Source organism: Rhinolophus hipposideros (assembly GCF_964194185.1).
Source record: "Rhinolophus hipposideros genome assembly, chromosome: 7".
Taxonomy (NCBI): domain Eukaryota; kingdom Metazoa; phylum Chordata; class Mammalia; order Chiroptera; family Rhinolophidae; genus Rhinolophus; species Rhinolophus hipposideros.
In genome coordinates, this window is record NC_138053.1 from 61,936,151 (window position 1) to 61,961,843 (window position 25,693).

A 25,693-nucleotide genomic window follows, 5' to 3' on the forward strand; every position below is an offset into this window, starting at 1 on the left:
CACCACAGGTAGTAAGAGCCTACGGAGAAGCTGGCATGCAGCTCGCTTGGTTTTCCATAGGAGGATCAGTCACGTGGCCTGCAGCTGCCCATGCCTACTTCATTTACTTCAGCTCTACTATGGAAGTATTACAGCTGATGCAAGCCTATGCCTTCTGCATAGAAGGAAATGGAGGGCAGAGAGCTGTTCTCTTTTCCTGCCTTCACATAATTTTTCTTTACTCACCATTACTGTGCCAAGTAAGTTTCTTTCTTATAACAGCTCTTTAGGCAAAATGAAAAGCCAGTCAATAGAATGTGTTAACATTGTAGATGGAGTTAAAAAACATAATTTTTCCTAGACTATAATTTTTCCTAGAAAAGAATTTTCCTTCTTGTCTTTAATAAAAAAACCCAAAAAACAAAAAAAAAAAACATCAACCCCCGCCCCCGAAAAACTAATTGTTACCAGACCCCTGCTAACAGCTTCCAGGAAAATTAAACAGAACATAAATCATTTATGAAAGGAAATCTAGTTTTGTAAATATTTGGAGTAGATAAAATGAAAGTAGGTAGAAAAAAATAGGAATTTGTAGACAAAGATAAACAAATCATAAGTAAGCCTATTTTACAGTAGAAACTGCCACAAAGCATGGATTTTCCTTATATTTCCTTGGAACAATATCACCTTCAGTCTCAATATGTTTACCAATAAAAACTATGTTTGTTTGTGTAGGGATAAACAAAGTAAGTGGGCCTTCCTTCAAATAAATGTTTATATGTTTAACAAATATTTATTCTTTTACATACTGCTTTTCTCCCTATCAATAAATACTCTTTAACAGGAAAAAAAATAAATGATGGCTCTGTAGTATTTTGTAACTTGCATTGTACCATGATTTACTTAATAACTACTCACATTGTTTCCAGTATTTCACTTTTTCATTTTAAAAAATAGCACTCTGATGACCATCCACATACATTTTTTGGACACAAATACAGTTTCAATTCCAAATCAACCTTACTAGCTATGACACCAAGAAAGTCACTTAGCTTTTTTTCAGTCTCAGTTTCTTTATCTGAAAATGGGAATAAAATGACTGTATAACTATTTACACATTAAACACTTGTATGTATACTGTCCATATTGTTAGGTCTTCTGGAAGTTTCTAATAGTGGTTAAGAACATGGGCTCTGAAGCATGACTACCTGCAGACAAATCCCAGTTTTGCCATTTACTAGCGGTGTGACTCTGTCAAGTGCTTAACCCATCTGTGTCTCAGTTTTCTCGTATATAAATGGAGATAACAATACTGTCTTCTTCAATGGGCTGTTGTAGGGAAAGAACTGGCTGCTGGGCCATGATCTAGTACAACAGAAGGGTATGGGTAGAGTTTTAAATAATGATTGTTTATTCCATTCCATTAAAAAATAAACATACTAAACTTATATCCATTCCTCTTATCTCAGGGTATAGTTTCAATACTTATACTTTTTTTTTTTTAAAGACATTTATTCAGCGTCATGATCAGACTATTACATTTAGCAATCAATAGCATGGGTGCAAAAAAAAAATCTACATTAAAACCCTTTGTTGGAATGTTTTACACTTTCCACAGAACAGAAACTAAAATAACCTGTTATACAATTAGTCACAAATACAGTCCTCGAGTTTTTTGCCCATACACATGAGTATTGTCTAAAACGTGTCATCTTTGTAGCAGCTAGGCCCTGCCATCACTGTGCTTGGCTGAGTTCACAAATCTGTTGTAACCTGTAGCTTCCCTGTCACTTCTCTGGCTCTCCTCTCCTGCTAAGGTTTGTTTCCTGGCAGGAATTAAAACCTTCTGCCACTGCCATAGCTACTGCTGCTGCTGGAACCACCACAGCCACCTTGGTTTCGTGGTTTGGCAAAGTATTGACCTCCACCACCATAGGGGCCAGAGCTTCTGCCTCCAAAGTTCACTCCTTTCATGGGTCCAAAATTTGAAGATTGATTGTTGTAATTGCCAAAATCGTTGTAGCTTCCACCACCTCCAAAATTGCTTCCATCATTACCAAACCCATTATAGCCATCCCCACTGCCACCATATCCTCCTCCACCACGACTGCCTCCAAAGCCACCTCGACCACTGAAGTTTCCTCCACGACCAAAGTTGTCATTCCCACCAAAGCCACCTCTTCGACCACCACCGAAGTTTCCAGAACCACTTCGACCTCTTTGACTGGATGAAGCACTAGCCATCTCTTGCTTAGATAGGGCTTTCCTTACTTCACAGTCGTGGCCATTCACAGTATGGTATTTCTGAATGACAATCTTGTCTACAGAGTCATGGTCATCAAAGGTGACAAAAGCAAAGCCTCTCTTCTTGCCACTGCCTCGGTCAGTCATGATTTCAATCACTTCAATTTTCCCATACTGTTCAAAATAATCTCTTAGGTGGTGTTCTTCAGTGTCTTCTTTAATACCACCGACAAAAATCTTTTTCACAGTGAAGTGGGCACCAGGTCTTTGAGAATCTTCCTTGAGACAGCCCTCTGCATTCATGGCTGCATCCACCTCCTCCACAGCGGCATAGGTGACAAACCCGAAGCCTCTGGAGCTCTTGGTGTTTGGGTCTCTCATCACCACACAGTCTGTGAGCGTTCCCCATTGCTCAAAATGGCTCCTCAGGCTCTCATCGGTTGTTTCAAAGCTCAAACCTCCGATGAAGAGCTTCCGCAGCTGTTCAGGCTCTTTGGGAGACTCTGACTTAGACATGACGACCGCGGGAGGGGTAACTTGAAGGATGCTTACTCGGCGGCGTCCACCGACAGAAAGGCAATACTTACACTTTTAAGTACTTAATAGCTATTTGTTGTGGAAATTATGTAAACAGCAGAATCCCCACATCAACTGCTATCCTTATGAAGAATAAACAGACAAAATTCACAATTTGCTGGGATAAAAAATCTCCAGTGTTTTAATGTGCTACAGCCTCCAACAAAGGCAGCAATCATTAACAATGGATTGAGAACAAAGGTGTTAGGAAGATATAATCTTAAGGCTTGAGAACAAGATGGAGTACTTGGTGCCAGACGAGTCCTCCTGCCATAAACAACGAGAGAACGACACGAAAATAGTAAACTTTTCTGATAGTAAACACCAGGCAGTGAAGTACTAAGATCCCCAAGAAAGGGGATGCAAATGAGAGAAGCCCGGCATCATCTGTTTTCTGCCTGGCAGCATATTATGGGCTGCTGCCCAGGGTGGGGGAACCCAGGCAGAGGTTGGAGATCTCACCGAGCTAAAGAGATTGAGATAGTTGGTTGGAGAGGCTGGAATTTGTGGTGCAGAGTACCAGAATACATGGAGAAAGAGTACTAAAATCTGCAGAGGGGTCCACTTGAGTGTTGAGCTGAACATTAAGCTGTGTATGGGTAGGGTGAGACTACAGGGCCAGGCAGGTCCATTCTTGGCTAAAGAATAACTACTGGGGAGCTGTAAACTGAACAACTTAGAGTTTGCACGAGACTAGGAGACATTCAAGTTCTGATCAGCCAGAGATTCCTCACCAAATATGTAAGGCATTCATGTAAAGACTTCTGAAAGATCACTCCTTAAGAGTAAGGATAAACTGGCATGAGAGTAGAGGTAACTCTAGATCTGCACTGTTTAACACAGTAGCCACTAGCCACATGTTATTTAAATAGATTGAAATAAAATAAACAATTGCACCAGACATATTTCAGTGTTTAGTAGCCAAATGTGACGAATGGCTATCACATTGGAAAGTGCAGATATAAAACATTTCCATTGGGGCGGCCAGTTGGCTCAGTTGGTTAGAGCGCCGTGCTCATAACACCAAGGTGGCAGGTTCGATTCCCACATGGGCCAGTAAGCTGCACCCTCCACAACTAGATTGAAAACAGCGACTTGACTTGGAGCTGACGGTCCTGGAAAAACACACTGTTCCCCAATAAAAACTGGAAAAAAAAATACCCAAAAAACATTTCCATCACTGCAGAAACTCCTATTGGACAGCATTGCTTTAGATCCACCCTAACAAAACCTTAAAAATAAGCCTCTGAAAGTTTGTGCGGAATCAAATCTAAGTTAATGTACTCCAAAACAAACTCAACATTTTTTAAAGGATGACAAAATACAGACAGTAAACAATACACTATTGCAATGTCCATGATCCAATTAAGAAATGAAGTGTGATCTAAAACCAGTCAACAGGGACAGAGCCAAATAATGACAGAAATGATGAAATTAACAGACAAGGACTTTATCACGACTAGAAATATGTTAAAAGCCTAAAGGGAAATTAACATAAAGAGAAAAGAAATAGAAAGTATTAAAAAGAACCAAATGGAACTTCTAGAGGTGAAAAATACAATATATGAGATCAAAAAAAGTAACGCATATGCTTAACAGCAGATAAGACACTACAGAAGAACAATGAATCTGAAAACAAGGCAACGGAAATGATCCAAACCGAAGCCAGACAGAGAAGTTTAAAAAATGAACCAGAGCCTCAGTGAGCTGTGGGACAAAATCATGCAGTCCATTGTACATATATTTGGAGGCACACAGAGAAAAGAAAGGGAGGAGAGGAAATAATGACTAAAAATATTCCAAATAGATAAATATATAAATCTATATATCCAAGAAACTAAAAAAAAACTCCAAGCAGGTTAAATATAAAACCAAAACACATCAAAATCAGTTGCTAAAAACTAATCAGCTACAGAAAAAAGACATATTTATACAAGACAGAGCTAAGAAATACTAGAATTCTCATGAGAAACAATGCAAGGTATAAAACAATGGAATGACTTTAATGTGCTGAAAGAAAAGAAAAACTGCCAACTTACAATCCTATATCCAGTGAAAACATCCTTCACAAATAAGGGCATACTAACATTTTCAGACTGAAAATAACAAATTCAGGCTGTATTTGTCACAAGCAAGCCTTTACCACAAGAAACATTAAAGGAAGTATTTCAGGCTGAAGGAAAATGATGTAAGATGAAAACTTGAATCTACATAAAGGAATGAAGGACGAATTTTCCCCATTGCTGGGGAAAATGCTAAGATTTCTGGACACTCTGCTAGGTGTTCAATACCCTGTAACATTATGTCCCCCCACCTCAAGCTCCTGTTCATTAAAGCACTATCCATTGAAACTACTGCCGTGAATTTTGAGGCTTATCATGATTGTACACCCACCAATAGGACATTTCAAGCTTTGCAAAGATATCAGTTACCACTAAGCTGAGAGGAAGTGCAGCTTGAAGACAAGAAGACTACAGTGATCATATGCAGCCCTCAAATTAATTAAGCACTATCTGGGAGGCAAGACAATGCCTCATCCCTTCCCTATTCCCATCTGACAAAGAGCTTCTGCCCACCAAGCCTTCCGTGTTTACACCATTGTCCTGGCTTCCCTGGCCTGGGACCTTAAGCAGTATGTCAACAATGGACCTTCTCCATCTGAAGCTGAGCCTAGTGGAGTTGACAACTGGGAAGTCCTGCATGAAGACAACCCCATTCTAAGACGGTATCATCAAAGAGTCTCCTGGTATGAAGCATTGAAGGATACCGACCTCAGGGAAGGAGAGAAAGAAACCATACTGACAACAGAGAAAGCATGAGCTGTATCAAAATCTGTTATTCCACACTTTTCCTTAACTACATTGTCTATGAATGACTATTGTTCTATGACAACCTCTCTCCTTTCAACAGACAGCAGGGGTGTTCGCTTGGAGCAAATTAGCTTAGGCTTGAGTTGTTTATGGAGTCTTGACGTTGGGTAAACAGACAAATTCAGTTGTGAAAGTATTATGTATTAAGTGTTTGAATTTATATCATTTTCTATATAAATTATCAGGTTATAAATTATCAGTTTGTAAAGGATTACATTGAAAAGATTTTTTTTTAAAAAAGGAAAAGCTCTGGATGCTTTTAACGAACTCACCCATTTTTGTGGCATAGATAAGTTAACTGTCATTTGTTGTGTACAACTCATTAGTTCAGTGCTGTGAATGAACTCAAGCCCCCAAAGAGTTGTGGCTCGAGTCTTTTCCAATGCCATCTCCTTGCTAAGAGCCCTGCTTAGGAGCTCTTTTGGTGGCTGTACTATTGTACTCATGTTGTAAATTGCTAAGTGTGGTAATGATAAAAGGCTTAAAATTTTTAAAAAATAAAATACAGACAAAAACAATGCTAGAAAATGCAATCTACTAACCTGTTGACTTATAGCTCACTCATAGGCTTTAGTCACAACATATCCTACTCCAACCATATCGTCCTTTATGTGAACCTCGAGCATACATTAATTTTCCAAGATGGTAAGGAAATCCGCTCTCATATATAGTTATACGTAGCTGTAGAAGGTATTAGATAACAGAACTGGATACTGGGACATAAAAAAGAAGTAAAACAACTGGCACAATAGGACTAGAGGTCTCTGCGATAATGCCTTGCAAGAGACAAAGGAAACCGAGGCAATGGAAACCTGAACCTTGGAACTGCACTCTGGCATCTGAGAAAGGAGGGAACTGAGCACAAGTGCTGTCTGATGAAGTTACTCTGATTGGACAAAAGTTTAAGTTTACTCGATGAGTACTGTGGAAAGAGAAGGGCCGAGAAATATCCAAGTTAAAAGAGTGACCCAAAGATTTTTCTGTCTGAGGTACTCAAGTCATTCTGCATCTCTGGGGTCACACTTGGGTCAGAAGTGTGTGTGTCAACAGTTTTGAGTCTATACTATTAAATAGAATGGAATATTTGGACGCAGATTTGAGCATACATACAAAAACACTTTAGAAATATTATCTGTTATTGTACATATACCTAGTGAACAAGGGAAGGTAAATACAAATGATAAATTATCCATTTTTACTAATTTAAGATATGTAAAATGTCACTAGTATTTTTTCATTTAATGTGCTTATTTATATGTATGTGCGATATGTATGTATAAATAAAAGAGAAAAATGATTTTCATAATATATTCAAGATCTCAATCCCCTAACCCTATTTTCTCTCTTTAGCATCTCAATCTGGTGAACTGAGAATTCGTCTATCAAGGAGTGTTTCAGTAATTCTCTATACATGTATGATGCTGGTGGTGTTATATTCATATTAAATACAAAATTCCTTAATAATAGCCTTCAAACTTATTTGAATTTTTAAATAGAGACACACCTTCAAATGGAACAGAGATAATGGTCAGGACTTTATTGGGGAATAATCAAGTTTGTTTCTGAAATGCTATGACTCCAGCTTGAAGGAAAAGGCAGGCAGAATACACATATACATATCATAACCCGTTTCTTGTTTCTTCTTTGATGCTCTGGCTCCATACTTCTCTTCAGTATTTATATAAATGATCTACATTTGGCTTCAGGTACTTGTGAATTAAAGTATGCCATATATAACTATGTTCAAACTTAAGTATAAAACACATCCCAAGATAAAATCTAAGTACAGTGTAAAGTAAATTCAACAGTGCTTCGTTGTTAGAAAGTTTACTATATTCAAGAGCAAGCAAAGACTTAGGAGTTGGTCTTATGGATAATGATAAAATTGTGCGTGTCACTGGATATTTTTTTTTGTTTGTTTTAATCTTCGGTGGGAACAAATCCATGGCCATTTCATAATGATCAAGTTATATTACATAAAAAACCAGAAACCTGAATTTTTTAAAAAGTTTTAATTTAAAATTATATAATTAGCAATAATTTGAGGCAAAAGCTTAATGTAAATGTATCTTAGTAACTACCGGAGCTAGATATACAATTGTCAAAGTGTACATCCGATAACGATATTATACAATGAAAGTTTTGGTTTCATAAATAGATCAACTTTTTAAAATATTTAAATTAAATGAAATATATTTTTCCTAATCCATACATTTTTCAACTCTCGTTAGATACGTGCTATATGTAATATAAATATATTTGACTTTAATAGCTCCATTAATTTCTTTCCATAATTTAAATTATACATACTAATAAATAACTTTGTTTTAATAAACATTAAAAACTTTATAGAGTATGAGTACATTGGCTTTGAGTGAATTTAAGAAACATTTTGAAGATAGATTATAGTAAATAAAACTAAGTAAACAGATTATATGTGAAAATTTGGCACATGTATGTTCCAGGTCCACAAACCATAGACATTTGGTTACTGTAAAATGGTCTCATTCAGAAAGGAGCCTCCCCACAATCAACATAATTATAATGGGAATATGGGGAACAACTGTTTCAAAATGTTCTCAACTGAATATTCTTTTTACAGTGTCAATTTTGTAACATGACAAGACACAATTCAAGTCTAGCAAATCCAATAGCCATGCCTAAGCTTGAATATATTGCCAAACTGTTTAATTAAACTACATTTTCTAGTTCTACAAGTTGAACTGCCAGGATAAAATAAGAAGTTATTAGATCACCCTTTTTCAATATATGAGAGAGAGAAAACAAAGCAGGGGGAGGTACATAGGTCACTGAAAGATACTAGATGTTCAGACTCAAGGCACACCTGCTAGATTTGTAATCAAAAATGAATTTAATCTTGCCTGGATGGGAGTATAAACCCAAAGGGTAAATAAATGACAGTGTTGGGTTAGCACGAGAGCACAGGGGTGCTAAGAAATCTATGCGAATGAAACAACCAAGCAGGTCCTGTTTTAGCAGAGGCTGTTCCTGCTGTGTATTCCTGCCAGTCACCAGTGTGCCTCTGCCAAACCAATGTCACATTTAATTTATTCACATTCAAATCTACTGCAAACAGACTTTGATCAGTTACAATAATGAACATTTGACTGAGTTCTGTTGTTTTGACATGCTTCCTTGAACTTTTCGCCTGTATTTTTTCCAAAACATTTCTAATTGCAAGAAGTTGATCTCAATGATTCTTGTTATTTGAGGGGACAATTGTAAGGTTTGTTTATAATCCTTGCTGGCTAGGAATTTCTGGCACTGAGTTTTCTTTCTTTGAACTTGAGCCAGATTAATTATTAAATCTCAAAATGTCACAAAAATGAACTAATCACAGAGCTCAAGTCATTAATAGTTTTGCTGGTGGTTATTTCCTTTAATAATATACGAGTAAATGAACTTCCATATATATGAAAAAAAAGACCTTTGAGCATAAAGATACAATTACTTAATTGAAAAAGAAATTTAGCCATTAAACCTTAATAAAAAAATAATTAGAGTCTCTTAACTTTAGTCCTATTTAATTGAATTGCCCTGGTGGGAGACAAAGAAAACCTCGATCCCTTGTGTGAGAAGGAGAAAGACCATAATCCCTGGAAGAGAAAGCAATGTCAGATCCCCATGGCTTTCCAGGCTTAGGCTCTGGAGTGGGAAATAAATGGCAGAGAGGCTGGAGCCCTGGAGGAAAGAGGCGGCTCCATCTGTGAATGACTGCTAACATGTATTGAGCTGTTACGTGCCAGCTGCTGCAGGGAGAAAAGAGTTTTTCTCTGCTAGGTTAAGGAAAGGAAGTAGAGGAGTCCAGTAAGAGGAGGTGAGGCCCAGAGTTAAGGAAGCTGCAGCTCCAGGTTTACAGAGTCTTCCCTAGAAAATAAAAACTGTTGTGGCCAAAGGCTGCACTCCAAGGTATACTCATTTATGCATGCATTTTTCATTCTTCCTTTTATTCAATAAACACATACAGAGCACCTACAATTCAACGACTTGGGGATACAGAGAACAAAACCTGGCTCCTACTCTTGCAGAGCTTCCTTGGGAGACCAGGACAGGCAAAGGAGGTGGCTTGCTACAACACTGACTCATCCAGGGGGCAAGGTAGGGAAGATGCGGGTAAGTGCCAATGCCAGTTAAGTGTTTAATGCTTACGGGTTCTTTCCTACATTCTCATTTACTCATTCATTGGTTCATTCATATATTGAGAGCCCACCATGTGCTAAGGATACAGAGTTAAAAGACACAATTTTCACCCTGTCACAATCTAGGGAAGAGAGACAGGTAAAAAAATAAATTACAATATGATACATTATGTCAGGGGTGTCCAAACTGCAGCCCGCGATCCATTTTTTATTGGCCTGCAGCAAATTCCAAAAATATATTTAGTTTACTTAAATAAACCAGGTGAGGCAATACATACTTCACCTCGAGTGAGTGGCCCGGCTGTTTGTATATTTTACCGAATATGGGCCTTGGTGAAAAACGTTGGAAAAACGTTTAGACACCCCTGCATTATGTGATAGTATTAGCAAAGAATGACATGAAAAACAGAAGAAAAGCTGTTGCTCCTATTATTATCCGTCGAGTGGGGAGTAGAGGATTACAAATGACTTCCCAGATAAGGTGATGCCTGAGTTTTAACAACAGGAATGAACCAGAGCACTGCGAAGAGAGGGGCCATACTGGGGAGAGCTAAGCACACCTTCACAGGTATGGAGGAATAAAGCAGTGCAGCAAATGCAGGACACTGTCAGCAGTTCATATGGCACTTGGGTCAGGACATGCTGACTCTTACAATGCAGTGCCACATTTTATCCTGAAACCCATGGTGAAATATTTTGACTTTGAAGCAAGACTAGGATTTCCAGATAAAAGCGTAGAATACTATTATTATAATTTGAATTTTAGATAAGCAACTGTTGTTGTTTTTTAGTATAAGTATGTCTTAAATAAACTGCATGGGACACACCTACCTTTATAATTATTCACTGTTTGTTTCAAAGTTAAATTTAACTAGGTGCCCTATATTTTTATTTGAGAAATCTGGCAAACATAGAAATTAGATTGGAGGGAGGTAAGACTGGAATCAGTTATTAAAGAATGCTGCTGTAGAAATGCAAGTGAGAAATCATCAGGGCAGGAATCAAAGCAGTGGCAGTGAGATGGAGTAGAAAAGACAGATTGTTCAGATATTCAAAGGATAAAGGTCTTGGTCACCACGTACATGGAGGTAAAAAAAGATCAGAACAATCCCCAAGTTTCCGATGAGTGATGAGGGCTAATGCCCTTAACCATGATAGGAAACAGAGAAAAAGAGAAGGAGTCCCATTTTAGACACACCGAATTGGAGATTATCTGTAATATATCCCAATATTTTGTATCAAACGGTCAGGCTCCTTCTTCTCAGCCAAACCTCTTAATACTGAAGGACTTCAGGACTCAATTCTGGGCCTTCTTCTTTTTCTATACTCTAAGTAATCATTTCCAATTTTATCAATTTAAATATTGTCTGTATATGCTGAAGAATCTCAAATTTGTACTTTCAGGCCTGAACACTATCCAAGCTTCTGAATCCTATATCCAACTATCTAACTGATGTCTCCACTTGAATGTCTAACAGACATTTTACATGAAATATATCCAAGGTCACTGAGGCTCAGAGAACTAGCTCAGGGTCACACAATTTGCCTAGACTTGAAACAGAAGCTCTGTCTCCACTGTGTTCTTTCCACTGCTCCTTACTAGCTTGCACAGTTTTCCGCAAGCCCCACACTAGGCGCAGCAGACAGCTGAGCTCAGGATACGCTGCCTGACTACAGCGTTCCCCTGACCCGGGCAGCCTGCCTTGTTTCAGTCGGCCCCGGCCCTATCCCCGTTCTTCACAAGCTTCAAGGTGACACCCCACTACACACACATAACGAGGGGCCATGCAGCTAACGAAGCCCTGAAAGTTCACTACCATGCTCTTAAAATAGACCCTCTGACCTATTCAGTGCACACGAGTGGGCTGGACCTGGGGGGAGGAAGGGGCTACTGGGATGTCCTCATGGTGGGAAGCAGCCTTCAGCCATCAGCAGCCTCCCTTACATAACTGTATACATTTACTAAAACTATTCCTATTTTCCCTCACCTTTTCCATCCACTTAGCACCAAATCTTATCAATTCCTCCACCAAAATGTATCTTTTTATCAGTTTCAGGTGTACAAAACAATGCAATAGTTAAGACATTTCATCCCTCACAAAGTATTCCCCCAATCTATTGCTCCTCTGACATCATATATATCTATTACAATTCCAGTGACTCTATTCCCTATGCTGTGCTCCACATCCCGTGACTATATATATTAAATTATAGCTGACATACAGTATTATTCAGCTTCAGGTGTACACTGCAGTGGTCAGGCACCTACACCGTCCATGAAGTGGTCTCCTTAATAAGACAACTGTCCATCTGACACCCCAAAAAATCTTTACATTACTGATTGTATTCCCCAAACTGCCTTTCATATCCCCGTGGCAATACTATAGTTACCAATTTATGCTATCTAATCCCTTCCCCTTCTTCCTCATCCCCACCGCCCTCCCTTCTAGCAACCCTCAGTTTTACCTCAAAATGTATCTTGAATTGTGCAGTTCTTTCCATCTCCACTGCCAACAGCATTTCTTGCCTGGACTATAATGGTCTCCTCATAGGTCTCCGCAGTCCTCTATGTTCTAATGCCCACGTAGCAACCACTGACCTTTCATTCCACTTCCCACTAACAATCACTTAATTGGTCCTCAGAACAAAAGCCAAACTTACCGTGGCAGACATGGGGATACTCTGACCAGTTCCCCCTTCAAGGAAGGATCTGCTTCCTAGCTGCAGGGAATGGTGAGCAGACAGCCTCCATTGTGCTGCCAGACCGTGACTTATGAACAAATAGACATTTGGGTTGTTTCTAGTCTTCCACTATGCCATACTTACTCTTTCTATTACAAATAGCCCTGTGAATTATGCCAAATGGTGTATTTTCATCCGATGCCTAGAATAATGCCTAGCACATAATAGGTGCTCAATACATATTTGCTGAACGAATAAATTTCCTGTCTGTGCACTTTACTCACCACTGAATGAGCAGATTGACTTTGTATTTTGCAATTGAGCTATAAATCCAAATCTAAACTTAAATAGCGGTTAATCAAGAAGAAATCATATTCCATTATTAATAAATTCTGAGGCTAGAGGACTTAAAGCCCTTCTCTTCATAAAGCTTAAAAAGCCTTAATAACTCCAAAAGTGAGAAAAGATAGGTACAAATTTATTTATACTCTTGGGAGTTTACACTAGCTCTTTTTTTAAAAAAATCTATGTGGTAAAGATGACTGTTTACGCTTTCAAAAATTAAGAAAAAAATGATTTCTCCTTTTTCTTTGTGTACCTTTTACCTGTCAACCTGTAAGTATTTGACTTAAAATATATCACCACCAAATACAAAATTCCTAACTTAAGAAGTCGGTGCAATACAAAACTTTAATAATAAATCAATTATTTTGGACCTAAAATACTTTGTTCAGAGAAACAGTATTATAATGATGGTTCTATTTCTTGCCTAGTATATATTAAGCAATTTAACCACAGCGTAGCACATTTGCAATAAAAAATATAATGTGATAGAATCATAATACATCATCCACAGTGCCTATGACTGGCCCAAACTTGAAAACAGGCTGTTGTTTTCAGTCCCTCAGAGGGACTGCTGGTGCTGTTTTCCCAAAGAGGGAAGGGTACTGTGGGAAGGCAGATGGGTAAGCGAGCCTCCGCTACTTCAGGTGGAACTCAGGACTCCACTCTCCTCACTCCAAAGCCAGCCCAATAATTTCCCTTCCTATCATGTGATTGAAGAAGGTAGAAATGAGAGCGCAGGATTGGGAAAGGGGGGATAGTGATGGGGGTGGGAGAAGGTGAGCATGTAGCAGTTAGATAAACGACTACCACGCCACCAGCCATAATAATAACATCCACTTTAGGCAACGTGAGTAGCACCGACAGACAGGCAGTCAGGCTGCCTGCAGCAATTATACTGGGAGGGGAGCAGAATTCCCAGAAGAGCAGCAGCTGATGAAACCAATCGAAATGACAGTGTGAAGAAGGGAGGAACCACTTCTTTTCCCCTAAGAGAAAATGAAAGGGCTAGGATATTACTAGGGTTATATAGTGAGTTCTAAAGGTCAGGCAAGCAGGTAAGCAAACAGGTGTAAGCTCAAGTGGGCATCAATGGTAGTTCAAAAGCCACACTTCCTTTAGGTTTGGTGAAAAAGAGAGACTCAGGGATGTCCCAGCAGTGATGGAGACAGGATGATGAAGAAACGAGGCGGGGTGAGAATTCTCATGGCACTTGTGAAAGGGCAGCAAAATGGTCACTGAAAAATAAGAACAAAGGCAAAAGGAAATCAAGGGCAGAGAAGGACGAGGGCCTTCCGAATGCACTCACCAAGAGACCTTGGCTGGAGCCTGTTTTCTTTCACTTTCATTCACACACTCATTCCATACCACTGAGCACCTACTCTGAGCCAGGCACTCTTCTAGATCCTAGAGACAAGGCCGGGAGCAAAACACAGCCCTGCTCTCATGAGGCTAAAACTCTAGTAGGAAGAGACAAACGATAAACCAACAAATAACACAGCTAGGGAAGGTGACCTCTTATTTAATCAGCCTGCCATTTTGGGTTTGCTGAAAACAGGAAACGAACTAGTGTGGGAGTATTTGCAAAGGAGTAAACAGAACTTTTTTAGCTCCTTTTGAATGTTCTCTTTTCCCCCTCAAAATGGAAACCACTTAGATGTACATTATCCTTCTTGACGGCTACGGCTGCGCAGTAACTAGCATTCCATTGTACAGAGGTACCATAATTTATTCACTCAATCCCCTATAGATGGATGTTTAGGATGCTTCATATTTTACAATGCTGCAAACAGCATCCTTGTATAAAATTTCACACACTTGCCAGTCATTCCTTAGGATACGTTCTCAGAACTGGAACTATTACATCAAAAGGTTCCTATATGGAAAACTGGTCTCTAAAAAGTCAACATCAACTTACACTGGCACCTGTGGTGAATGATGTCTGTTTTCCCACAACTGTGTCAATACAAAAAACAAAAGCCCTTACCTGCCCTGTATTTCATTTTTTTAAAAAAGATTTTATTGGGGAAGGGGAACAGGACTTTATTGAGGAACAGTGTGTACTTCCAGGACTTTTTTCCAAGTCAAGTTGTTGTCCTTTCAGTCTTAGTTGTGGAGGGCGCAGCTCAGCTCCAGGTCCAGTTGCCGTTGCTAGATGCAGGGGGACAGCCACCATACTTTGTGGGAGTTGAACCAGCAACCTTGTGGTTGAGAGGACGTGCTCCAACCAACTGAGCCATCTGGGAGCTCAGCGGCAGCTCAGCTCAAGGTGCTGTGATCAATCTTAGTTGCAGGGGGCCGAGCCCACCATCCCTTGCGGGACACGAGGAATTGAACCAGCAACCTTGTGGTTGAGAGCCCACTGGCCCATGTGGGAATCGAACCAGCAGCCTCTGGAGATAAGAGCACGGAACTCCAACCGCCTGAGCCACCGGGCCAGCCCCCTATCCTGTATTTTAGAACTCCCCCCACCCAGTCTTTGGTTTGTCTTTTAACTTTGTCTAGGATTTTGTTTTTGTAAAAAAGTAGAAATTTCTTATGCTGCCAAATTTGTCAAGTCTTTTCATTATTGTATACGACATAGGTGTCATGTCACTCACTCTTCATCTTGTTTGGTCCTTTTTATCCTTTTTATTAGGTCTCAGTCTCAATATCACTTCACAGAGCAGCTTCCTTAAACATCCCATCTAAAGAAAGCTGTCCCTGTTATTCATTCTTAGAATTTTTGCTTTTTCCTTCAGAGTTCTTTTCACAATTTGTAATGATCCATTTTTGGTATTTGTTACACATCTGTCTTTCCCACTTGAATATATGCTCCATGAGGTCTACGACGTTCCCCAGGTCATCTGAGTATTTTCCACCAAACTGCCAACATCTAGCATAGAATAGACACTCCTAACTAATTTGGTGAATACATTTCAGTTTCTTCCTTCCAGGAGCCCACTGCTAGTTTCCCCTTGAACAGGTTAAATGGATAGTAAAGACAGTGGAACTAAACCTTGACTAAAAAGTAGTTTACAAGAAGGGAAGATAAATCTCACTCACGTCTTCTCCAAAACAAATGCATCCAGGTCGGGCACCGCTGGACCCAGACAAGTCAGGCAATCTTGGGCTGGGCTTAACTGAACACTGTAACATGGCAACTGTGGCAACTGAGTCAGGCAAGTTACATGATCTTTGAGGAAATTCTTCTGGTTCTAGGATTTGCAATATTGTTTTTATGACACCCAAGGGTACATCCACACAAAAATCTCAAGGATTTTTTTTTGATGGTTTAAAAACCTATCATTAGCTCACTTTCAAAAATGAGTACGTTCTATGTTAGTAATTTAGGATAAAAAAGTGTTGTGATGCCAGAGCACCCAAAAAGTTAGGAACTTGTAACTTAGCTTCTACTGATATCCTCTATGATAGCAATTCATCATCACTTATTTCAAGGAACGTGACATATATTTCAGGTATTTAGGCATAAGCTTCAGCAACAGTGGTAGTCAATTCATTGAATAGTATCAGTTAATAAGGTCACAAACTGAAGTTAGGAGAGCATGTTTTGCCACTTGCTAGATAAAAGAGTTCACTTCAAAGATATCAGGGATAGTCCCTTTCATTCTGACAATAAAAAGCTCTGTAATAATCAGCTCAGATGGATATTTTTTAGAATAATTCTTAATAATGTCTCTTTCCTTTTAGACTAAGATATCTTTTAACTGTGGCAGGAACCAGGGAAGTTCCACACTGGCAATTTTTCTCAATACCTGTAAATCAGGATTCAAAAGTCAAATAAACAAATTTGAGTTGAACAACAGCTGAGATCTATTTTCATAGTGCAGGTTAATAATACTATTATTGTTTCCCTGTAAATACTTTTGCTTCTTAAATTGAGAGGCAAAAACTGACGGTTTCTTAGGTAAATCCATGTAATGTATTAACCTTCACTGAATATATCTTTGGACTTACTATATGCAAATATTTGTCCAATACACAAATGAATTTTGTTAACAAATATTACTACTCTTGCATGATAATTACACTCTGGCTTTTTTATAATTATTGCATTTAAATGACTATACAATGTACATTTCTTGGCAAAAATAGCCATCTGGTGATGAAAATTTGGAAATCATTCAATAGAAAATCTTATTAGTGAGGTTTATTCAACAAACACACATGAAACAAAATGTTTTTACGATAAACTGTCAAATTGGTGACCAGCATAATGCAATTAGTCTAACTGTGTGAGGGAGAATATTACTGAATCCTTATGCTTATTAGTCCTCACTAGAAAACATCCTTTCCCTGTCTTAAGAAGAGAGACTGTCAAAACAGATAACTATAGAAAAGCTAGAAACAGTTTGAAAGAGTACAGGACAAAAAACTGTTTTCCTCTTTAACATTTCACCTTATATCCAAGTGGGCAATTCAGAAAACATTTACCTTTATTAGTGCATATCAGGAATTTCTTACATTAAAACTGAAAAGCAGTGAGTTGCAATTACAACAAAAAGAATGCTCAGGAATTTTCATCTTCAAATTCCTGGCCAGGAAAGTATAAATGTGACCCAGACAAAAAAATTCTACTCACAATAATATGATTGATCCTTTATGTACTAGTATTTGGCCCATGATAATTTGAATTAATCTTTTTTTTTCCCTTCTACATGTTTTTAGTGATATCAAGTCCTTATGTAGCAGTTTAGAATAGGCAAGACTTTTGTTGAGATCAGGCTTTTTCCCCTTATGAGTAAGTCAGTGTTCAGCTGATTAGATGAGGCCTATCCACATTATGGAGAGTAATCTGCTTTACTCAAAGTCTACTGATTTAAATGTTAACATCATCTAAAAAAACACACACCAAAAACAAATATCTTTATGGGAAAATCTAGACTAGTGTTTGACCAAATATCTGGGTACTGTGACCTAGCCAAGTTGACACCAAAAATTAACCATCGCAGTTAAGAAATACATTTGACACTACAACTTGGTACACAAACATATGTGCGTGTGTGTATCTGAAACAAGAATGTCAGAAAAAAGTACTTACTCTTAGTAAGGTTTTATATGCTGGCATTTTCTATTCCATATTTTTTCTACTTCATTAAAAAGAAAAAATACTTATAACCCACTAAATTGATTTCACAATCCACTAATGTATCACATAAATTGAAAAACCCTACTCTAGATGACACATCCATTTACTCATGTTTTAGAATACTGGTAAAGAAATGCATCACAGTGACACCAGAATGTGATATTTGAGAAGGAAATTAAGTATATTTGAACACATGAAACACAATGAATATATGTATACCAGAAAAAATACATAAAATGCCTAATTCCTATTACCATAGCAACAACATCCACTTAGCAAATGAGTATAGTATTTTATCACTGTCATAAGTATTGGAGAATAAAGTCTGGCATGCCTAAAGACATAACAAAATCAGAGGCAATGAACTGTGGGCTGGTATCCTGGAGGGCACATCACCAATATAATCAATACATTTTCCTAAACACCATTATTTCCCCTCCGCTCCCATTTAAAGAAATCAAATTACATCTGATAAAAGTGATCAGCATCAATTTATTTTTTAAATTTAAAATTATGAAGAAAATCATTACTTCTCCAGCATGGAAAGAGTAAGAAGAAAATCACAAGAAATTGTTTTGGTGAGACAACTGAGAAAAAAGTGTAGATTAAAAAAAAAAAAAAAAAGCCTAACCTCATTTTAACTCCTTTAACCTTTTAAATTCTGGATGTAAGCCCAGTTTTAAAACCTAAATGAGACTTGTCTAGTGACTAATGACATGACTCAACAGGTCAACTATTCAGAACTAATTCTGTGTACTTTTTAATAGGCACCTAGTAAGTTATAATGGAACTCAGAAGAACCTGAGCACAAGCATATCTAAAAATAATGAATAATAGCACTTATTTATATACAACTTAAAAAAAAACCTTTTATATTCTGCTCCTTAAAAGTCAGATAAAAGTCAAAATAGAAGAAAAAATATGCCAAGAATAAACTAAGCTCAAACTCAGACCTCAGCTTGTACAGAAGTATATAAGAAGCAATCCTTTAGATTCAGAAAGATGGGATGCTTGAAATTTGAAATAGTACTTTTTAGTATGATCCACGTAAAACCAATGTTTTGAAAACCAAAAAGACTTACAACAGAAACCAGCATAAACATTTCTTGCACAATTAATAAATACCTATAGTTAGAGAAGCACACTAGCTGTGGTTAAGAGTCCAGACTCTAAGGAACTCAAAACGATTCACTTTCGTTTCTTACCACATTCTCTAGAGAAGCATGGCACATTTTATATTTTCTTCATTTTTACAAAGCTAGAGATCAATAACAAGGAAGGTACATAGACAAGGTATCTCTAAGTGTTTGCTATTGTTTCAGGTGCTTGTTTTTATTCATTATTGTAGTTAAGAATACAGAACCAGAATACAAAATAATAAGTACGCCAAAATTACAGTTATGTACCAATGTATGCATGGGTAAATTAACTTGTTAAAGTTAAGAGTTGTGCAGCCAGCCATACAACTTGGGGTAATTTATTATTTCTATTAAAAATTATTTTTGTATTAATTTTTTTAATAAAACAAAGAAAAAATATCAAGTGAGGTCAGAGTACAGGCTAATAAGCCTAAGTCACAAAAGTGACCAAAAATTACACCAGCAGGTAAAAACTGCAGGACCTCAGGCACTCCTAAGTGGGGACAAACCTGCTTCTTTGCCTGGTCAAAGGGTGGCAACAAATGGGTTAGGCGCGAGGGAGGGCAAATGACAGGCATAAAAATCTGTCCAACAGGGACCTTTTATTGTATGTGGCTGTAAACCCATTCAACCCTATCTTCTCCTTTGGGGAGGCAGAAATGCTAGTAGGTAAATAAAGAATGGGACATTGATCAAGCTCAGGATATATACTTTCCAGTCTCAGAAACCAAAGACCCAAGAATGACTGTACTACTTAAGATATAATGCTCCTGTATAAACTTGAAATAAGATCCAATTTCTGAAGGCAATATGTGAATTTTTTCCCTGCAACCTTAAAGAATCAAACAATTTGGTTTCACAGAGGGGAAAAATTATACTGAAAGTAGAATCTAAACATAATTTAACAGAGTTACAATATCTACGAAGTCTACAAAGAAATGATGTTAGCTATTAAGGACATAGCAGGTGCTTGATAAGTAACTGAATGAATAACAAAACTATATGAGCACTGGGGCTTTAAAGAGAATTCCAAAACCTGAGCTACAACACTGATTGTTTCTTATGCATATTGCTGTGATAACTCCTTAAGTGCTTTTGGTATTTTAGAATTTCAAGCATTTCACTTTTCAGTTTATTTTGAATATCTTGTTTTTCCATCAGAGACCCAATGAGTTCTCAAACTATGATACAGGTTTCATTTTATTCTTTTTTAATAAAATAGTTCATATATATAAGTAAACATAGCTAATAATGTAACATACACCCAAGTAGAGCTAATAATATAACATATACCCACCATCCAACTTAAGAAATAGCACTGTAGTTATGACCAAAACACTACAGATATGACCAATAAAACACTCTGCGACCCCTCACTCTCACTCTCCTTCCCTAGAGGTAAAAACTACTTTAAATTTCCTGTCTATCATTTTCATGCATGTTTTTATACTTTCACTACATCTTTATATACCCATAAACAACAGTGGCATTGATTTTCTAACTTTTTTGCACATTTGTCCCCTAAGACTTTTGAAAACTATGTATCACCTTGCACATTTAAGTTGACAAATAATGGCAAAGGATGTATTTTTCAGTTTATTGCATATTGGATGCATACTTTAAATATGTTTTGTCAAAGCCTTGAAGCTGCAGTTTAGCATATTCAATTTATGGAAAATATAACCATATAACTAATTGGCAGAGCCAATCCTCATTGTCAAACCCAATCAGCCAAACCTGACTTACTCTCTGTCAGAAAAAGTCTCACTTAATTTTAAAATTCAAATAAATGTGTTATTATGGGTCTTCATGACAACTCTCACTTGTGAATTTTAATTTTAATATAGATAAATGGATACCTAGGTAGCTAGCTAGAAAGAGAAACTATAAGGTATGGAGCCTTGCCATGAGTTTGTCGCCTGGATGAAAGAATGTGTTGCCCCTTCAATAATTTTTATTGAAGCTTTCCCTGCTTTGCTCTCAAGGGACTCTCCCTCAGGAGAGATTCACTCTCCAACAGTCTCTTTGTTTGGTGCCCTGGAGATTTTTAAACCCCAAGGCAATGCACCATAGTAAGATTTAGTGTGGACAAGGGGTAAGCTTTTCTTTTGAAAAGTGGGAGACAGATAATTACCAAAGAAGTCAGAAAGGAGAACTGGCAGACCAGACGGGAGTTCTCACACAGATAATTTTTAGGAAAGACTACACATGAAAAGAGAGAATATGGAAATTAATTCTTTAAAGCTATTCATACCTGTATACCCCATAGAAAGTCTTTGTGTACCCAGTGATATGGCATCCTGATTTGAAACCACTGACCAACAGCAGAGGTTAGCAAACTGGCATATACCTCGTACCTGTTTTGTAAACAAAGTAATACTGGACACAGCCACACTCACTCCTTTACATATCGTCTGTAACTGCTTTCACACTACATTGGCAGACTTAAATAGTTTCAACAGAGATTGTCTCACAGTGCTGGAAATATTTACTATCTGGCGATTTGAAGAAAAACTTTCCTACCACAATGCTTTTTCATAGCATTGTGTATGTATTTTTAGATTTCTTTTCTTTAAATCAAAGTTATATATTCACATAGTTTGTAGGGCCACATGGTTCTAAAAGGCTTTTTTATGAAAAGCAGTATTTCCCTTTCCCCAGAAAAAATTACTTTATATATATTTTAGCTAACGTTTATGGTTGTAGTAGAGGCCAAACTAGGGAGCCACAACTGTTTGATAGCTATAAAGCAGACTAACCCTTCCATAATATCTAAATAACATTCTCATTATTTTTTCTTTATTTTTCAGTTTTAAACTTTGTATATTAACTTCTCTTTATTAAAAATGAAGATTTATTCCATCCATTTATTCTTGTAACCTAATACTTTCAAGATAGCTATAAATCAATATTCAATATTTATGTTATTATGAGTAAACACTATCAACAAGCGAGTTATCAAGTATACTAGAAATACTTTTCCTTTTCCTAACCAAGTTTTGTTTTTCTTAGACATAGTAAGCGAATTCTGTTTATTTCCCATGTACTTATCTATAATTCAACTTCACATGATATGTTTGTTATGTATGTGTTCCTTTAATTTCTTTATTTTCAGAATGGTACCTCTTACCTCAAATTTGTCCAGAAAACAGACTATACTGTTTTCTGTTTCCTATGAATAAAGTTCCAGTTTTCAAATAGTAGGTAAAGAAGTTGCCTTGCCTGGTTTTCAGACTTTCACAAAAAGAATTCAACAGCATCCATTTCTTTTTCTTCAGGAGATTTACAATTGATACAATGCTATTCTTTAAAACATGGTTCATGTTCAAACTTCACCAATTACCCCAATATTGTCCTTTATAACTATTTCTTCCCCCTCAATCAAGAATCAAGTATTCCAATTAGTTGTCATGTTGATCAGTCTTTCTTTGTTGTCCATAACACTGGCATGACCAGTCTGGTGTTTCATGACATGTGTCCCAATTTAGGTTGTCTGGTTGTTTCCTCATGATTAGATTAAGGTTGTGTATTTTAAGAAGTAGTACATAAATGATGTCTTATTCTCAGTGCATCATATAAGGAAGCATAGATGATGTCAAGTCTGTCCTACTTGGTATAACTTTTGACCACCAGGTTGAAGTGGTACCCTGTAGATTTGTCTACTATAAAGGTATCTTTTCTCCATTGTAATTAATAAGTAATCTGTAGGGAGATACTTTGAGACCATGTAAGTATCTCATTCTCCAACAAAATTTAACCCAATGGTTTCAGGATCCACTAATGATTTTTCCCTGAATCAAGTATTAAAATGATAGTTGAAAAATGGTGATTTCTCAACTCTGCTATTTCTTCTACATTTACTGGTTACCAAATAATTGCTTCTTAAACAGATTTTCAACCACGTTATTGTTTTTAGCACAAGCTTCTACTCCACTTTCAGTGTTTCCTGGCACTGCCAATTACTGAGCATTCTGGGGTTTTATGGTTTAAATTGGGTTGCATCTGGGCTTTCCCTTCTGCCAGATTAGGAATCATTCTTCTCAGTTTTCCTACATTTATTACCACTTCATCTGCTTTCCAGCCTCCGAAACATTGGTGCTGTTTTGCCTCTTCAATTTTCCTTAACCTTGTAGGTTTATACTTTTAAAAATAAATCCCTTTACTGTCATTCTCATTATGCTTAAAGAAAAAGTAAACTCATGTGTTTAACTTACTAATTTTACCTGAAAGTCCATTTTTATTTCCCTGCTTTCAAACTTTATATACGTGGGATCATATTGCATGAAGTCTTCTGCAACTTGCTCTTTTTGCTCAATATTATGTTTCTGAGATTTATCCATGTTGATAAATGCAGCTCTAATTCATTCATGTTATAACCCAGTGTATGAACATGCCACAATTTTCTTACCCGTTTCTACTATATACCAAAAAGTGATATTGTGAGACTGGGGTAAGGATCTATTTTTTTCCACAAGGATATACACTCCATCTTTTCAATTTAAGACATTAGGAAAGTAGGAAAGTCAGTTTTAAGACATTTCAATTCTGTAACTCACAGAGTGAACCTAATAATACTGGGCACAGAGAACTCACTCAATAAATGTCAATTACTTGAAGACAACAGTGAACTGGGCCTCAAGAATTCAGAAATAAGATTCCTCTCAATGTTAAACTGCAAGATCAACACATTATAGGCCAGAGTGGAGTATGAAAAGAGTAAAATAAGAGAATAGCTGCAGGGCCAGCAACAGTTGACCATAATATAACTATAGTAACAGCAATAGGAATACTATTTCAATCAGAATGGGGAAGAAAGAAAAAAAAATCATTGAGACAAATGCTGGCAATCCATAAAAACACTGTCCATGGGAGCAAAAACGTCAACCAGCAGGTGGCAATTTTTTCTATTCCAAATCATAAAGCTATTGGTAGGATAAAGACAGATGTTGGGAATTCTGGCCAATTTTAACAAAATATTTCCATTCTATGGGTCAGGCTACCCCTATTTTGAGATGAACATAACAGGCAATTTTAGGCCTGATGCAATTAAGCATTTATTTCACTTAACTCCTCTTATCCTAAAGTCATACTCACCAGGTAACCTACTGTTTTTTCCTGTGCCAATTTAATTTCTTACCATAAATTAATATACTGGAATTCTGGCAACTATTTCAAACTCACAGTTATTTTAGTCACTGTGGTATCTTTCAGAGCCAAATCGCCTTGGAGAGGGACAAGAATGAGTCTTCGGGGTGTCTAGCCCAGAGCTGAGAACATGGTCAAGGAAGCAAAGTACAATGAACTATATGGTTTCACCCAGCGGCCCTTGGACCTATAGCATCACCCATAGCATCACCGTCTCCAATTCTATTCTTCACTGGTTTCTAGAAGTTCCTCTTCATCTTTCATGAAGAATATGTAGTAAAAATGTAGCAAGTGAGCTCTAAGTTGTAGTTTTCTTCAACTGTCTATAAACCTATTGCTGAGTCATGTATTCTGTCATGGCATTTATTCACTTTTGGCATTTATTTACATTTATTCACTCTTGCAAATAGAAAACTTTATTCTGTTTCCTGCTGTGTTGTCAGTATGAAAAAAGAAGCAATATTTCAAAATATTTGCGATATGTGGCTTCTAGTGGAATAGAGTTAGGACTAGAAAAAGTCTACCTCATTGATTTTTGTGAAATGTTAATTCAACTTGTACTGCATTACTGAACAGGTACTGAACTATAGTGGCGACCTTCAGTAATATGAATTTCTATGAAAAAAGTATAGGCAAAGCTCAACTTCAACATATGTTTAGTTTTACAGGGTTATTTTATAGTTGGTTGTTGGAAATTCAATCTCTGTCACAGGAATTATGTAATATACTTACATGGCATTAAGATTTTCAAGTCTGCCAATAAAAGCCTATCAAATAATGAATCAGGCTCTGCATTAGGTGCTTACAAGTATGACATACAAATGAATAAGCACAATCCCTGTGCCATTTAGCTCACAATATAGTCAGAAAGATGAACAAATAAAACAAATAATTATAATACTTAACTCAAAAGGTTATACAGGTACTCAAAGCAGTGTAGTTATATCAAGAAAGGAGTGATTAACTCTTTAAGAAGTTTTTAAAAAGTGTTGAAGAAACAATGAAGGACTTTAAAGGACCTTTTAAATAGAATTAAGCATAAGCAGAAGTGTGCCAGCTAATGACAGACGGAGAAGACATTAAGCTTGACAAACAGCCAGGCGTTCCTTGAAGAGTAGGGTGGGTATAACAAGTGTAGAGAGGAAAGCTAGAAAATTGGGCTGGGCACAGATGAGGAGACCTTTTGGCCAGAACTTCCCAAGTAGTGTGCCTAACAATTGATTCTTCAAGGTAGTCAGGAGAGAAATTGTTGGGTAATAGGGTAAGGTGTGTGTTTGATTTCATAACAAACTGCCATTTTTTGAACATGGTTCTATCATTTTCACACCTACCAAACTAGTACCATACAAAAGTTATGGTTGTTCTAGTTGCTCTATAGTCAATCTTTTAAATTTCAGCCATTTTTGTGGATGTGTAGTGTTATCTCATTGTGGTTTACCTGGTGAAACTGTGCTGTTGAGTACGTTT

At 37.2% G+C, this 25,693-nt stretch overlaps 2 protein-coding genes across 2 annotated transcripts in view; both read right to left on the bottom strand.

Moving 5' to 3' along the window:
- NDUFAF2 (NADH:ubiquinone oxidoreductase complex assembly factor 2) overlaps positions 1–25,693 on the bottom strand; it is a 124,976-nt gene that overhangs the window by 3,699 nt on the left and 95,584 nt on the right. The gene's annotated exons all lie outside the window — the stretch shown is intronic.
- Positions 934–3,028, bottom strand: LOC308500186 (heterogeneous nuclear ribonucleoprotein A1-like). The gene has a single exon (XM_081054425.1). The coding sequence runs from the start codon at positions 2,737–2,739 to the stop codon at positions 1,816–1,818; it is 924 nt and encodes a 307-aa protein (XP_080910551.1). The 5' UTR covers positions 2,740–3,028; the 3' UTR covers positions 934–1,815.

What these genes read in the sequence shown, in the direction of transcription:
- LOC308500186 (XM_081054425.1), bottom strand. Translation starts at nt 2,739, where the DNA reads ATGTCTAAGTCAGAGTCTCCCAAAGAGCCTGAACAGCTGCGGAAGCTC.